This window comes from Folsomia candida, unplaced genomic scaffold, assembly GCF_002217175.1.
Source record: "Folsomia candida strain VU population unplaced genomic scaffold, ASM221717v1 Fcan01_Sc008, whole genome shotgun sequence".
Lineage (NCBI taxonomy): Eukaryota > Metazoa > Arthropoda > Collembola > Entomobryomorpha > Isotomidae > Folsomia > Folsomia candida.
Window position 1 is genome coordinate 5,109,994 of NW_019091200.1, and position 14,833 is coordinate 5,124,826.

Here is a 14,833-nt window from a genome sequence, read left to right on the forward strand (position 1 = left end):
GCGAGAAATGTGAAATGTGAGATTTCCTGACGCACGGAATTCAAAGCCAGTTCCGGCATCAAAGTTTGTTGAGAATTTTGTGTTGAAGAATTTTTTAAAAGTTTTTAATAATCGGGGAACATTTCCGTGAATTAGTTATTTCAAGAGGTGAGTTTTTGATGGTAAAGGTTGTTGTTGTTTGGAGTAGGAAACAGAGAGAGTTTTTTTGATGCTATAAATTTGGAAATTATGCGACTTATAAAATTGTATTTATAAAATTGTTTATTAATTTGCAGGAATTGATAGCTAAGGTATAAAGTTAAAGTAGTCGGTTAAGAAGTTAATCATGATTACACCAGAAGGGTTTCTTCAAGCGGCGAGAAATTATTCGTCAGGTAGGATTTGATTTATCGATGACGATTTAAGCGATTACAACGATTGAACATAATAATTCAATTTGAATTGATTTACCATGCAGGCCACACCCAAGGCCAAGCAGCTAAGGAATATGTGGAAAATCTTCCCAAGACGTGCGACACGCTCGGTCGTTCTCTCCCGTGGTCAACTCTGGATAATTTATGCACTCAATTCACAGGATCACCTGAAGAACAATGCACGATCGGACTGCTCGGAGCACTTTATGCAAAGACAAAATCACCAGATTTCAATACACAGTTTGAGCCTTTCCTTGTCCAATTTGCACGTTCGATTGAGTCGGATTCGACAGATTATCAAAGCCTGAGGGCAGGGTCAGCCTTGGGTAATTTGCTAAATTACAGATTGAAGTTTCTATATATAATTCATCAATTATTCTCGTAATTATTTGTAGTGAGCGGAGCATGCGAAGCGATCTCAGATCAGGTTATTCGCCGCAAAAATCCAATCCTTGCCATTAATTTGATGCGTTCTGTGATCCGGAGGATTCAAAAAGGGCCCCGACAACTGACTGGTGTTCATGCAACGCTATTACAACTATGTTTGTCGTCACACTGTCTAAAACCAGCCCTACCTTACTTGATGGACGATATTGACGACTTTAGCAGCGATGTAATTATAATTCTACATTTGACGATTTATTAATGTCATTTCATAAGTATTTTGTGGAAAATGTCTAGCTTAAGGGTGGCGATTGTAAACAAGTCCTCCTCTACTTTTACTATGGTGGCATGGTCTACACTGCGTTGAAGAAGTATGCCGAAGCGATCTTCTTTTTCGAAGCGTGCACTCGAGTCCCAGCTCAAACCTTGAGTCACATTATGCTCGAAGCGTATAAAAAGTTTGTCCTCGTGAGTCTTATTCAGCTCGGAGAGGTTCCTCCCCCTCATAAATCAGCATTGCAAGTTGTGAATAGGTGAGGCTATAAGTATTTTTGTGTTGATGTGGTTGGTTTATGTGAATAATTTGTGTTTTTGTCTCTGGGTACTTTTCATTTTCCTGCTTTATAAATTGCGTTTTCTGCCATGTTTTTCAAATTCCGTTGACATTTAGAGTATGATTCACAAACAAGCGCATTGACAAATCAGAAAATGCATATAATATATGGATTTCGTTCATTTACTCAACTTATTTTCAATTGGTTAACAGAATACTAAAACCTTCCGCTCAACCTTACACGGATCTGGTGACCGCCTTCTTAACCCATAATCCTGGCGAAGTTGTGGCTGCAATTAGTCGAAATCAAGAAGTTTTTCGACGAGATAATAACTTCGGACTGGTGAAACAAGTCCGCGCCGCCCAGACAAAGTTGAACATTCAGCGCCTGACGAAGACCTTTTTAACCTTGAGTTTAGCTGATGTCGCGGCTCGAGTGCAGCTTAGTTCTGCAGACGAGGCAGAGAAGTGTATTTTATCGATGGTAAAAAAACAAGGAACATTCTTCCATGATTTGTGAAAAAACGTAGAGAGCAAGGATGTTTATTTTATCTTGGTTTGATTTTAGATTCAAGATGGGGAAATTTACGCAAAAATCAGCCAATTGGACGGAATGGTCGTATTTTTGGATGATAATGAAAAATATGACAATCCCAAAGTGTTGGGAAAGGTGGAATCCCAAGTAATAAGATGCAATTTAATTTTACTTATTATTTTAAACTTATTCAATCTTTAAACATTTGAGGATTAATTATGATTTCTTGCATACAATTTTTCGAACAAGGTAATCAATCTAAATTTGCAGATCTCCCGATGCATCGACCTGAACAAAAGACTGTCCGAGATGAACGAGAGGCTGGCCACAAATCCAGAGTTCATTTCGAGGGTTATGCTGACCGGAAGTGGTGGGATCGGGACGGGAAGTTCTCTCGGTCTTGGGGATGATCAAGACATGGCAGTCTCTGCCACGGCGTCATCCAGTTCGGCGTCGACGAGTCGACTTCCATCTTCGTTCAACCATTAATTATTAAAAACTTGGCTTAAAGAAAAATTCAGAATTTTCGATGTGAAAGTAAAAAGAATTGTGACAAAGAGACACGTTTCCTTTCAATTGAATTAATTAAATCTTTGTATACTTTGATGAATGAAAATTAATAAGTAAATTGCAATTAAATAAATAATTACGAGATTTATAATAATAGAATTTTGGTATTTTATTTCGAAATTTTTCATTTGCATAAACTCCAATCTCAATCAATTCTCATATTGGTCAAAAAGTTTGGTGGGTTTTTCTCACTTCTCTCTCAGGAAGATGACAAACAGAAGGTTGCAGGTGGAAGATAAATTTTTAAGAGCTTACAGTTTATTTAAATAGTTAACTTAATGATTAGTCCATGTGTTAATTAAATGGCAAATTACGACAAGGTGAAAATTTTGGTGGTGGGGGATTCAGGTAGGTGACGAAATTGTCATTTCTTTTGTACACACATTGCAATCTGAAATGTAGTTTTAAATTTCTAATTTCACTAATTGTTTTGCTTTCAGGGGTCGGGAAGACGTCCGCCGCTCATCTCATGGTGTACGGGAACCCCCTCCAAAAGCCCTCGTGGACAGTGGGGGTGGCCCTTGAGGTCAAACTGCACGAGTTCAAGGGTGGTACCCCTGCACAAAAATCATACTTTATCGAATTCTGGGACGTTGGAGGATCCTCGGCCCATCGCAACTCGCGACCTGTATTTTACCACGGGGTCAACGGGATCATCCTCGTCCACGACTTGTCAAACAGGAAATCGAAAGCAAATTTGAATAAATGGCTAATCGAAATTTTTACTCCCGTTGATCCTTCAGGTACAAAAAGCAAGGAATTATAAATATACTTGATGTCACAATCACAAATAATGTTTGCAACAGACTTTGCTAGTGAAACTTTGCAACTTTGGCTTTCCTTAATTTAGGCACGCTGAAAAGATCCAAAAATGTAATATAGTTTCTTCCCTCTGTTTATAATTTCAGGATCATCAACATTAGAACCATCCTCGGTAGAATTTGACCCAGAACAGTTCATGGGGTCGAGTCATCCCCCAATTTTAGTAGTGGGGACAAAACTAGATAATTATTCAGGAAACGGTACCGTCGAGGAGGGAAGTTTGCCGACAAGGACGCCCACGCCAAGACCTTCGTCAATCGCTCAAGAATGTGGGGCAGAGGAAATTTTTTTGGTGGGTGAATGTCTATGGTGTTTAATTAGTAGTAATTAATTAATTAATTATCAAGTTATTTACATATTTTTATTTGCAACAGAACTGTTTGGACCCGAAGTCGCTGGCACCGGGATCAACAGCGTCGGTAAAGTTGACAAGATTTTTTGATCGTGTGATTGATCGCAGATTTCATAAAGAGAATCCAAGTGGATTGTATGATAGGAGAAAGTTATATCCGACTAGTACGAATAATAGGATGTTTCAAGGCATGTAAAATAATTAATTTTAATTCAAAAATGTTATTGGAAATTTTTTAAGTTTTTACAAAGAGTTTAGAATACACACTAAATTATATAAATGTAGCATATATAAATTAAGTCATATTTTTGTGATAATAAGAAAGATCAATTGAAAACTGTTGTGTATATGATGAATGACTTCATTCTTTCCAGAAGTAATAACTAATTGCAGTATATAATGCGCATGGTATGATATCATCGTTTCAAGTTGAAACTTCCAGCTTAAATACGTCATGTTTTGAAAAATGTTGTTTTTCACTGGTTAAATCGAGTTAATAATAAGAAATAAGTCAACACAAGTGCCATCCAAGAACAATTAACACGATTCATAGTTCACTTTTAATTTGATGGTAAAGGAAACGTACGAAAAGACAGACAACAAAGAGGTCACGTTTCGCAGAAGCCATAAAGTAAAGCAATAATGGTATGGTAATGTTGTTAATATTTAAATCAAACGATGATGATATGCCTGACGCCGATTGCGATTGCAGCCGTGATTTAATCGATATAACTTCAAGTATGTATCTCTAAATTCCAGTTCGAAAATATTTATTTAAATTCCATCATGTCCATGATCTTGATCCTGCCTGACCAACAATCAGTCATACTTGCATATAACGTTCATAACTGTTTGCGATGTAGCAGTAGCATACCAAGTAATTCATTCACTTTTTATCGGCGTTACGGTGGCGTCCCGATAATATATACACAAGCATTTATTACTAATCTCTGATAAAGGAAAATATCATAAAGATGACTTCACCATTTTTTTCCATCACCATCACGGTCATCATTGTTCGAAGATGGATTAAGGATTTTATGTCTTGATAAGCCCAATAATCCACCTATAAGCAGTATATTATGTGGTCTTGCTAAGGTTGCAACTAAATATCACCCATGCCAATATTCTGCGGAAAATGACATGGTCCGAAAATAATTTGCGTAACAATAAACCAATGTCTGGAAATGAAACATATAAACCTTTTATGATTATAAAACTCTGGACTAAAGTTGTAAAACGTGGCATTCTTCGTTGCGTTCTGGTTTGAATACTTGCTTATCAAATATTCGATAGCTTATTGAAACCATGAGTTTTGCCAATTCTGCGCAATTTTTAGGAGTGATCTTGCTGTTGAGCGGGGTCAGGGGTCAAGAATCGGCAGGTATTGTTTGTAGCTCAATCGTTGTGGAGACACCATGTTTTTGTGGGACTTCATAATTTTAATCATAATTTCAATTTTTGACTAGAATTCGATTGTACTTCGAAACCTAGTGGTCTCTACCCGAATCCAGCGTCGTGCACTAACTTTTACAAATGTTCAAATGGATATGCTTACCTATACGCGTGTCCAGCAAATTTACATTTCAACCCGAGAATTAAGGTAGAGACGCGTTTTTGAAAATTATTTCAAAAAGCGAAATCATAAAAGTAACTATTGGACTTTAGATTTGCGATTATCCTGCAAATGCGGGCTGCACTTCCGGCCCTCCGACAACCCCTCCACCTCCGCCAACAACCACGACAGCTCCGGCACCACACCCCGACTTCGACTGCTTCGGACTTCCGAACGGTTTGTATCCCAATGTGAACGATTGTGAGTCTTACTTCCGGTGCGTAGGGGGCTTCAGCTACTTGTACGATTGTCCGGGGGAGCTTCATTTTAACCCGAATATTAAAGTGAGAATTTGATCAAAATTTTGAAAAGGCAGACATTTTGGCAATTTGAAATATTTGAGATTTTATAATGAATTATACAAATTTGTTATTTTTTAGATTTGCGACCAACCCGGTAATGCCGGCTGCGCTCCGACAACGCGACCTCCAACAACGACACAACGCACGACGACAACGTTGGGACCGTCGCCAGATTTTAATTGTACGGGACGACCAAATACGCTCTTTCCGAATGATAAGGATTGCGGAAGTTTTTATCGATGTATGACTGGGGTCGCGTATCTTTATCCCTGTCCGACCGGGTTGCACTTTAGCCCGACAAAATTTGTAAGTACATGGTTACATATTTACGATCCGATGTCACTTTGATAATGTTAATTTTTTGTGGCAGATTTGTGACTGGCCTTTCACCGCGGGATGCCAGAATGAAGTTATTACGACGACGGAAACACCTACGACAACGACAACGACACGCGGCCCATCGCCTGACTTTAACTGCACGAATCGGCCGAATGTCCTTTATCCGAATCCCTTCGCGTGCACCAGTTTCTATCAGTGTTCAAACGGGTACGCGTATCTGCACCATTGTCCTGCAGATTTGCATTTCAATCCGAGAATATCGGTACGTACGGAGAATGAATGGAAGGTGATGGAGGTCTGTATAAGTTTATTAAAATTGGGTTTCCGTGGGATAGGTTTGCGACTATCCGAATGTTGCGGGTTGCAATGCCACGGAGATCAGCACGACAACGCTAGCGACGACAGAAGCCCCCACGACTACCGAAGCCCCCACGACGACCGAAGCCCCCACGACGACCGAAGCCCCCACGACGACCGAAGCCCCCACGACGACCGAAGCCCCCACGACGACCGAAGCCCCCACGACGACCGAAGCCCCCACGACGACCGAAGCCCCCACGACGACCGAAGCCCCCACGACGACCGAAGCCCCCACGACGACCGAAGCCCCCACGACGACCGAAGCCCCCACGACGACCGAAGCCCCCACGACGACCGAAGCCCCCACGACGACCGAAGCCCCCACGACGACCGAAGCCCCCACGACGACCGAAGCCCCCACGACGACCGAAGCCCCCACGACGACCGAAGCCCCCACGACGACCGAAGCCCCCACGACGACCGAAGCCCCCACGACGACCGAAGCCCCCACGACGACCGAAGCCCCCACGACGACCGAAGCCCCCACGACTACCGAAGCCCCCACGACGACCGAAGCCCCCACGACTACCGAAGCGCCCACAACGACAGATGATCCGACGACAACGCTACCTCCACCAACGGACGCCTTCAATTGTACCGGAAAGGAAAATGGCCTCTACCCAAACCCATCCAACTGCACTACCTACTTTAAGTGCTCTAATGAGTTGGCATACTTGTACGACTGTCCTGCCAATCTCCATTTCAATCCAGTCGATTTGGTACGCGAGTATTTTGATTTTGATGGTCACGTATATATTCATGCATGTACATTATACATCCTAAATTCTGAAAATTTATTAGATCTGTGATTATCCTGAGCTGGCCGGATGCATGCAAACATCATCCACAACTGGAGAAATTTCAACTACGGAGGAACCAACTACAACTCAAACCCCAACTACGACTGAGGAACAAACTACAACCAATTTACCAACAACGCCTCAGGAACCAAGTACTACGGAAGATATCACAACGACAGAGGAAGGAACCACTAGCGGCGAATCTACGACGGAGGAACCAAGCACGTCGCTGCCCCCGCCAACAGACTCCTTCAATTGTACCGGAAAGGAAAATGGCCTCTACCCAAATCCATCCAACTGCACTACCTTCTTTAAGTGCTCTAATGAGTTGGCATACTTGTACGACTGTCCTGCCAATCTCCATTTCAATCCAGTCGATTTGGTACGCGAGAATTTTTATCTTGTTGGTTGCATATATATGCATAATACATTCTATTGTACATGGTTAATTCTGAAAATTTTGTTAGATCTGTGATTATCCTGAGCTGGCTGGATGTATGGTTGAAGTTTCAACTACTGAGAATCCAACTACAACTGAGGAACCAACTACCACTGAGGAAGAACCGATTACCACTGAAGAACCAACTACAACCGAGGAACCAATTACCACTGAGGAACCAACTACAGCTGAAGAACCAATTACCACTGAGGAACCAACTACAACCGAGGAACCAATTACCACTGAGGAACCAACTACAGCTGAAGAACCAACTACCACTGAGGAACCAACTACAACTGAGGAACCAGTTACAACTGAGGAACCAACTACAGCTGAAGACCCAACTACAACTGAGGAACCAACTACCACTGAGGAGGAACCGATTACCACTGAGGAACCAACTACCACTGAGGAGGAACCGATTACCACTGAGGAACCAATTACAACTGAGGAACCGACTACCACGACCGAAGACAATTCGACAACAACTGAAGAAATTTCGACAACAACCGAAGTCATTCCTTCTACCACCGAATTTATCAATACCACTGAAACCCTTCCTCCTCCAGAAACAACGACAGAATTCAATTCGACCGACTATCCGACTACGACAGAATTCTTCAATTCGACCGACTATTCGACCACGACAGAATTCTTCAATTCGACCGACTATCCGACTACGACAGAATTCTTCAATTCAACCGACTATCCGACAACACCAGAACCCACGCCATTCTGCTGGGGACAACCCTGTGGGACATATCCCGACCCTTCCTCCTGTTCCGGTTTCATCCTTTGCACGGAAAATGGAAACACATACCACACATGCCCAGAACCTCTCGTCTTCAACCCGTCAATTCTAACCTGCGACCTTCCCGAGCGGGTACCCTCCTGCTTCTCGTGCAATGGTCGAGCGAACGGATTACATCAAAATGTCAACGACTGTCGCACCTTTTTCATGTGCTCGCGTGGTAACGCGTACCTCTTCGATTGTCCAGATAATCTCGTGTATCGACCGGACGAGCTTTTCTGCGACTATGAGTGGAACGCTGGGTATTATTGCGCCAACACCAACATGACGACGACAACGGAGCAGACTACTATCCCTTACTGGACCCTTAAACATGATGCTAATGCTGTCGTCGTTTAATTAAAGTAATTATTTTTAAATGTTTCGTCTTATTTAATCGATATACTAATAAATTTCATCACCACCTCAAAATTGAATTAGACTCTCGAATTTTATTTTCTTCAGACCAAATCTCATACATATTTTTTACGAATCGTTTCCTAATGTTGTACATAAATTAGTAGTTTTCCTTAATGGAAATAAGCGCCATGATGCGCAACAACGGCTGGTGCTGCGACCGCGTGATGAACAAGTGGGGCGTGGGCAACCGTGGCGTGGTGAACGACTGGAGTGGCGACACGGAAAGCGGGCGCGTATGGAGCGACGACGGCCGTTCGGATGATTGGTCGTGGTTGAGCGTACACGATGGGTTGAGCGTGCGCTACGGCGAGGACCTTGGCGGCTGGAGCGCGGTAAGCGTAAGTCGAGGCGTATGCGGATGGGACGACAGCGACGGATCGGACGACCGGGGTGGCGACGGCGTGGTGCACGACGGGGGCAGCGTGAAGAACTGGTGCGGCGTGGACGATGGGGGCAGCATGGGCCACCACGGCGTGGGAATGCTGGGTGTACTGGGCTTGGTAAGAGCCTTGGATTCCTCCAGCGGAAGAAAGAGCGACAGTCGCCAACAAGGTGAAGATGATCTGTAAACAAATTTTTTAAAAATATTAAATCAAAATTTTGGAGCTATTTTGGAAAATAATTTCCTCTTACGTTTTGCATGATGATTTTTTGTAGGAAGATTTTTGTACTTTTGGTCAGGAAAAGTGAGGTATGCTGTTACTGTGAAGATGTGAAGGAAAGAGTGGAGCCTTTTATAGAAATAAAATATTTGTTTCTCTTCTTAACAAGCGAAACGATATGAGAAATTAATTTAATGAAAGGTTGGGTCGTAGTATGTAAAGGAGGAGATGAAGATTTTTGGCATGTTTTTTTGCACATCCAGTGTGACCAGACGCGTAAGTAAGTACCTGACCATTCGTATGAAGATATTGACATGTGAGAATGAGACAAAGGAATTGCCATCAAATTCCGTCGTCACTTCCTCACACGCTATGTATGTAGGATACTATTTAGTTGCAGAATGCGCTATAAGTATATAGTAACGGCATTTTGGACTAATAAGTAAGTAATTGGCAAATCCCATACTGTTCCTGTGATAACAAACCAACAATGCAGTGCGCCAGCCAACAATATATTGATCAGTGATCACCATAAATTCAAGGGTATTAGAGAGATGAGATATTGGCCATAATACTGCGAGTGAGACGAGCACAATGTGAGACGGTCTGTTAGTTGGGAGGCAAGGTGAGACACGTCTCATCCATCTCACACAAGTCATCATCATCATCTCGTCTCAATCAGAAAGGAACCAGCTTTACTAAATCATACACATTTTCATGAGCATCAATTCTTCTTCCTGATTATCCAGCCAAAACAATTAAATTACTATTACTTTGATAAGAAAAAACTAAATCGTAGTATGCACGATCACGCCATTTATTGTGTTCCTGGATTAACGGTGGTTTGAGGTCACGCCTCCAAATTTTGACTGCTCCAGACCAATTATAAGCAAGTAACTGGAGGGTGGCATGATGTGTTATCATCGTTCTAGTTGCTCTGAATAATTAATTGATTTGATAATGGAATATAAAATCCTTGCAAAAAAAAACAAGCACTATGTGACAAATTTGTGTTATGAAACAACAACAATCATGTTCATTTAACCCTGACAGGACTCAAGTCATAACTCTGTATCTCATACAAATATAACTAGTTTTTAAGCAGAATAATTTGCTCCTTTAATGGTCTTGGACTTGATGATGATGACGCGTTCCGGTAGAAATAAATTTTTGGATCGTGCTTTTATTTTCCATGTGGTAAATAAATACATAAGAACCTGGTTGGTTAGAGTGGGACATAAAATAACGTAACCTTCATCGGATGATTGATGGAATTTTATCAACCAGCAGTCTCATGAGGAGACTGATTTCATGGTTAGTTACATATACGTATGTATTCTACATATACATAATGCACAATTTTTTTGCTGGTAAAATTAATGTTACGCGCTTTTCGGAATTTTTATGAAATTGAACAAGAAATGTTAACAAGAAAGTAAAATCTGTCATTGGAAAACTAGACTGTCGATTAAAAAAGTATATGTTCGAGGGTATAATTGAGACGGCGATTCTTCGTTAGTCATATTTTTTGAAAATTATGCAGCACTGAAATCAGTATAGTTCAAATAATCGGAATAATTTCAAAATCCAACAATGTCACCCTTGTTGGAAGTCACTAGATTACTAAAAAACTAAGGAATACTAAAATAAACTAGAATACTAAAAAAACTAATCTAACAAAATGTATAATTATACATTTTTAGTCATCATGAACAATAAAATAAATAAAACTTTGAACTGCATTTTTTTGTTCAAGGGATTTCCAAGCCATAAGCTTCCAGGTATCGATGAATCATTGTCTTCGTCACGAAGTTACTCTCCGGTTCCCACGAATTGAATTCACTATTAAAATACAAAATACGAATATAAATTAGCAATTGTGATTCACTTACATAATTTCTAACCTTGACTAATCCTTTTAGTGTTAAGCTAAGTACTCACGATGGACTTTTCACGTGAAAAACGACTTTTGCTTCAATTCCGCTCAAGTTAAACCCGAGTGATACTCAGCTTTTCGAGTGAAACTTTTGCGGAATTTTCGTACAATTTAAGTTCAAAGTTTGAGCTAGTCATTATTAATTCTTATACTAATACTAATTGTATTACAATTTGCATTACCAACCTTGACCATCCGATCCATTTCACGAGATACTCGTGTCCATTAGATCGGAGACGCCTATCCAAGACCGCTTCGACCTCATATTTGTCGGGTTCATCGCACACTCCAATTTGCTTAATAGATTGAGGGGCAAAGGTCCAATCGATATAATTTTCTGGGTCCAAATCGCTGAACTGAACTTCTCCCCTTATCTTGGATCGCCTTTTCGTTGCCTTCAATATTTTCCTGTTGCTACTATCATCATTACCAGCATCAACGGCATTTTCTTGGGGATCAATATCGATGTTGGCGTCTTCTTCTTCTTGTACTTGTCGCGGTGTGCTGCAAGTGGAAGTGGGAGGGTCAATGTCAATGTCCTCGCTTGAAGCAGCTTCAACATCGCAAACCTCGTCGTCACTGTCCCTTATGAGTTTAAATATTGTATTTATTAATACTTAAGTAAATATAAATGCATAATTCATACGTATACAATTTACATTGCGATTGCCTGGCTGGATGATAAGGAAAATGCTGGTGGAGTAGCAATGGATGATACCAAAGGCACTTGAGTCCTACTGGACGATGACGAAGGCGCCTCAGTTGCCTTGGATGATGGCGAAGGTGCTGCAGTTGCCCTGGACGATGGCGAAGGCACTGCGCTGGCCCTGGCCGATGACGAAGGGGCTGCAGTTGCCCTGGCCGATGACGAAGGGGCTGCAGTTGCCCTGGCCGATGACGAAGGGGCTGCAGTTGCCCTGGCCGATGACGAAGGGGCTGCAGTTGCCCTGGACGATGACGAAGGGACTGCGGTGGCCCTGGATAGTATGGGTGGTTCTTTTTTCGCCCACAAATCCTTGAACATCTGCCTAATTCTTAATATCTCTGGATCTTGACCTACACCCAGTACAAAATCTTCACCAGGTTGAAAATCATCTACAAAATAAACCAACAAAACAAATCAAACACAAAAATATCGACAAAAAGTGCACAACATTTACATATCCCCATTCTAAATGTACATATTTACCTATGTCGCCAATGTAAAAATCGACATCATGATGCACAGTTTCAATAACCGTGTCATTAACAGGGTCTAGCTCGACACACGTCACGACATCATTTTCAACGGAATAACGTCGCTTCACCGTCCCCGTTTCGATCAAGTCCTCCGCGCCCCGCCGAGTGTAGGTGACCGTGTGCTGATTTCTGTCGTCCGACGTCTTCTCGCAGTGGACACCTTTGTAGTACAGACGCCAAATTACCTTCCGAGTTTCGCCTTCTTTTGTAAGGAATGTCCACACCCAGGGGTTTTGAGGGTATCTCAACCTCTCGTTGGTCACAACCCTCATTTTTTTGACCGCTGTAAACTACAGGTGGAAAACGACAGAAAAATAATATAAATAGTGCAAAAAAATATACAAACAGGTGTTCGTCAAAGTGGGGAAGAGAGAATGAGAGAAAAGTTGAGAATTCTGCTGACCACGACTCACGAGCAGATGGAAATTTATCTCGCTGTCAACATGTAAAACAAAATAGTTCAAATTTTCGAAACTAAAGAATGAAAACTAAACACTAAACAAAACTAAAAGTAAAACTAAACAAGCATTGGTCTGATTGAAGTGGAAATATAGCATAGCTAGCGCTATCCTTTATAATAAGAAAATTATTTGACTTTTGCATATATTAATATTTTCATTTTGTCATTTGGCATTAAACTCATACAATTTTCATTTTCTTTTGATATTTTCAATTTTTCGAAAATGTAAATGAAATTTGTGAACAAGTGGATATCGTTGAAAAGGTTTTGGCGAGAGGATTCAATATATATGCATATTTTTTTGGAGGGGGGGGGCATGACCACTCTCCAGAGACAAATGCCTTTATGATTCGATATTTTTTTCAATTTTTTTCGTCAACGTCCTTTGAACAAGTAAACTCTTGACAAAGAACAAATCCAATTTGCAATTTTTTATAGAGTTTAGTTTAGGTTATGGCAATCAAGATTAAGTGTCGATGTAATTTTAATCGCATTTCGAAATATTTGAAATACAGGCAGTTCAAGCAAGCAAGAGTGAGTGAGTGAGTCATTTTCAACTTTCAATTGTTGTTGAATGGCGTTGCCGTTTTTATTTATATTAATTGACATACTCATATTTTCAATTTCATTACAGATTTTTCAATACTTGAATAATACGATGGGTCGTTTCCCGTTTGACGAAAATATGAAAATTAACCGATTTTTGAAAATCTTGACTTATTAAGTCAAGATCTGATTTACATATAAAACAGAAATTCAAATCGCCACTTATTATGTAAAGTAATGAAACGGCATTGCCGTTTTCCATTAGGGATGGGAAAATACTTGCAATGTTTGTACATACATTTTTCTTACACAAACGCAAACTTAAGTGAGATTTGGCTTGACTCTTCTAATTTTAGCCAGTTAAAGGTCTCGTTCCTTTAGTCGACAGAAGTTCAACCCTATCTCTTTTCCTTCCGTTTCTGTCTATTTCTACGGGCTGGATGACTCTGGTATGATTTCGGCAGCAGGAACATATGTGCATGTGAGATGAGTGCAGTTTTTTACACTTTAAATAATATGATAACCGATTTGATAACCGTAATTGTCTGGTAATAATCTGTTACCGGTTGGTTTGTTACCTAAGTGGGAAAGCAATTTGTTACCGATTTCGTAAAAAAATATGTTACTAAACATAAACATCATTTGTGATCATTTGTTGTATAGTTATTTCCACCCGGTAATAACTTGTTACGACATTATTTAGAGTGTAGTACAGTTGTTTTTAAGCATACAGTACAAAAGTGAACAGTTTGCATGAGTAGGACGAGACTTCCGATTGGTTTGATGTAATTTCGCAGAAAAACAGATCAACAACATCTTGAAATGACAGTATTTTGGGTTTAATACTCTCGTCTTCCTCTGCGTCTTCTGGTGTGTTTCGTTTAATTGAGGAATCCAGATTATTATATAGGAAGTGGAATTTTCCGCATGAATAATAAAAAATTTAAGAAATTAAAATTTTTTAAAAGTTTATGCAATAAGAATCATCATATTTACAAAATTGATGCGCAATAATGATGCACTTTAGTAATTAAAAATATGTATCGGTCATGGGTCATGGATCTTGATAGACGACGTCACACTGGTGTCTGCAATTAAGACTAGTTCGGAAATTTGAAGGCACGCTAGGTTTTAAGTAAATGAACTCATATATCACGCTAGAACAATAAATATGCCGCAAAATAGGTATAAATTTTTGGTCCACAATAAAATGAACAAGAGCATTGGAAGGACAAGAGATGTGTATATAGGGAAGAATACAATGGTTTTCGAACGATCATGGCAATCATCGCATGTCTCCTTCAACTTGCAAGGATGACAGGGTTTTCAAATTTTATGATTTTACTTTTACATGCA

The 14,833-nt window shown here is 40.5% G+C and overlaps 5 protein-coding genes across 8 annotated transcripts; 3 read left to right on the forward strand and 2 right to left on the reverse strand.

Moving 5' to 3' along the window:
- The first annotated feature begins 6 nt into the window (after nucleotides 1–6).
- LOC110853029 (COP9 signalosome complex subunit 3) lies at nucleotides 7–2,554 on the forward strand. Of its 2 annotated transcripts, none has more exons than XM_022101247.2 (8): nucleotides 7–147; nucleotides 276–374; nucleotides 458–739; nucleotides 809–1,026; nucleotides 1,095–1,330; nucleotides 1,564–1,834; nucleotides 1,919–2,032; nucleotides 2,135–2,554. In XM_022101247.2, the coding sequence occupies exons 2-8, from the start codon at nucleotides 326–328 to the stop codon at nucleotides 2,372–2,374; spliced, it is 1,410 nt and encodes a 469-aa protein (XP_021956939.1). In that variant the 5' UTR covers nucleotides 7–147; nucleotides 276–325; the 3' UTR covers nucleotides 2,375–2,554. The 2 variants fall into 2 exon arrangements, with proteins under 2 accessions (XP_021956939.1, XP_021956940.1); XM_022101248.2 differs by having other exon boundaries at nucleotides 10–147; nucleotides 2,156–2,554.
- Nucleotides 2,555–2,643: 89 nt separating this feature from the next.
- On the forward strand, nucleotides 2,644–3,966 carry LOC110853286 (rab-like protein 3). Its single transcript, XM_022101538.2, has 4 exons — nucleotides 2,644–2,803; nucleotides 2,896–3,198; nucleotides 3,364–3,569; nucleotides 3,652–3,966. Exons 1-4 carry the CDS (start codon nucleotides 2,758–2,760, stop codon nucleotides 3,823–3,825), a joined length of 729 nt encoding a protein of 242 aa, XP_021957230.1. The 5' UTR covers nucleotides 2,644–2,757; the 3' UTR covers nucleotides 3,826–3,966.
- An 890-nt stretch (nucleotides 3,967–4,856) lies between these two features.
- LOC110853291 (mucin-2) lies at nucleotides 4,857–8,706 on the forward strand. Its single transcript, XM_022101542.2, has 8 exons — nucleotides 4,857–5,013; nucleotides 5,099–5,232; nucleotides 5,298–5,528; nucleotides 5,625–5,852; nucleotides 5,917–6,147; nucleotides 6,221–6,964; nucleotides 7,047–7,427; nucleotides 7,513–8,706. The coding sequence occupies exons 1-8, from the start codon at nucleotides 4,938–4,940 to the stop codon at nucleotides 8,632–8,634; spliced, it is 3,147 nt and encodes a 1,048-aa protein (XP_021957234.1). The 5' UTR covers nucleotides 4,857–4,937; the 3' UTR covers nucleotides 8,635–8,706.
- LOC110853290 (A-kinase anchor protein 14) lies at nucleotides 8,707–9,476 on the reverse strand. The gene is made up of 2 exons (XM_022101541.2): nucleotides 9,328–9,476; nucleotides 8,707–9,257 (listed from the first exon to the last, which is right to left on the reverse strand). The coding sequence occupies exons 1-2, from the start codon at nucleotides 9,334–9,336 to the stop codon at nucleotides 8,805–8,807; spliced, it is 462 nt and encodes a 153-aa protein (XP_021957233.1). The 5' UTR covers nucleotides 9,337–9,476; the 3' UTR covers nucleotides 8,707–8,804.
- Nucleotides 9,477–10,459: 983 nt separating this feature from the next.
- Nucleotides 10,460–13,020, reverse strand: LOC110853089. Of its 3 annotated transcripts, none has more exons than XM_022101320.2 (5): nucleotides 12,885–13,020; nucleotides 12,422–12,761; nucleotides 11,892–12,327; nucleotides 11,419–11,817; nucleotides 10,460–11,138 (listed from the first exon to the last, which is right to left on the reverse strand). In XM_022101320.2, the coding sequence occupies exons 2-5, from the start codon at nucleotides 12,741–12,743 to the stop codon at nucleotides 11,048–11,050; spliced, it is 1,248 nt and encodes a 415-aa protein (XP_021957012.1). In that variant the 5' UTR covers nucleotides 12,744–12,761; nucleotides 12,885–13,020; the 3' UTR covers nucleotides 10,460–11,047. The 3 variants fall into 3 exon arrangements, with proteins under 3 accessions (XP_021957012.1, XP_035710264.1, XP_035710265.1); XM_035854371.1 differs by having other exon boundaries at nucleotides 12,875–13,020; XM_035854372.1 differs by having other exon boundaries at nucleotides 12,422–13,001.
- Between the last annotated feature and the right edge of the window lie 1,813 nt (nucleotides 13,021–14,833).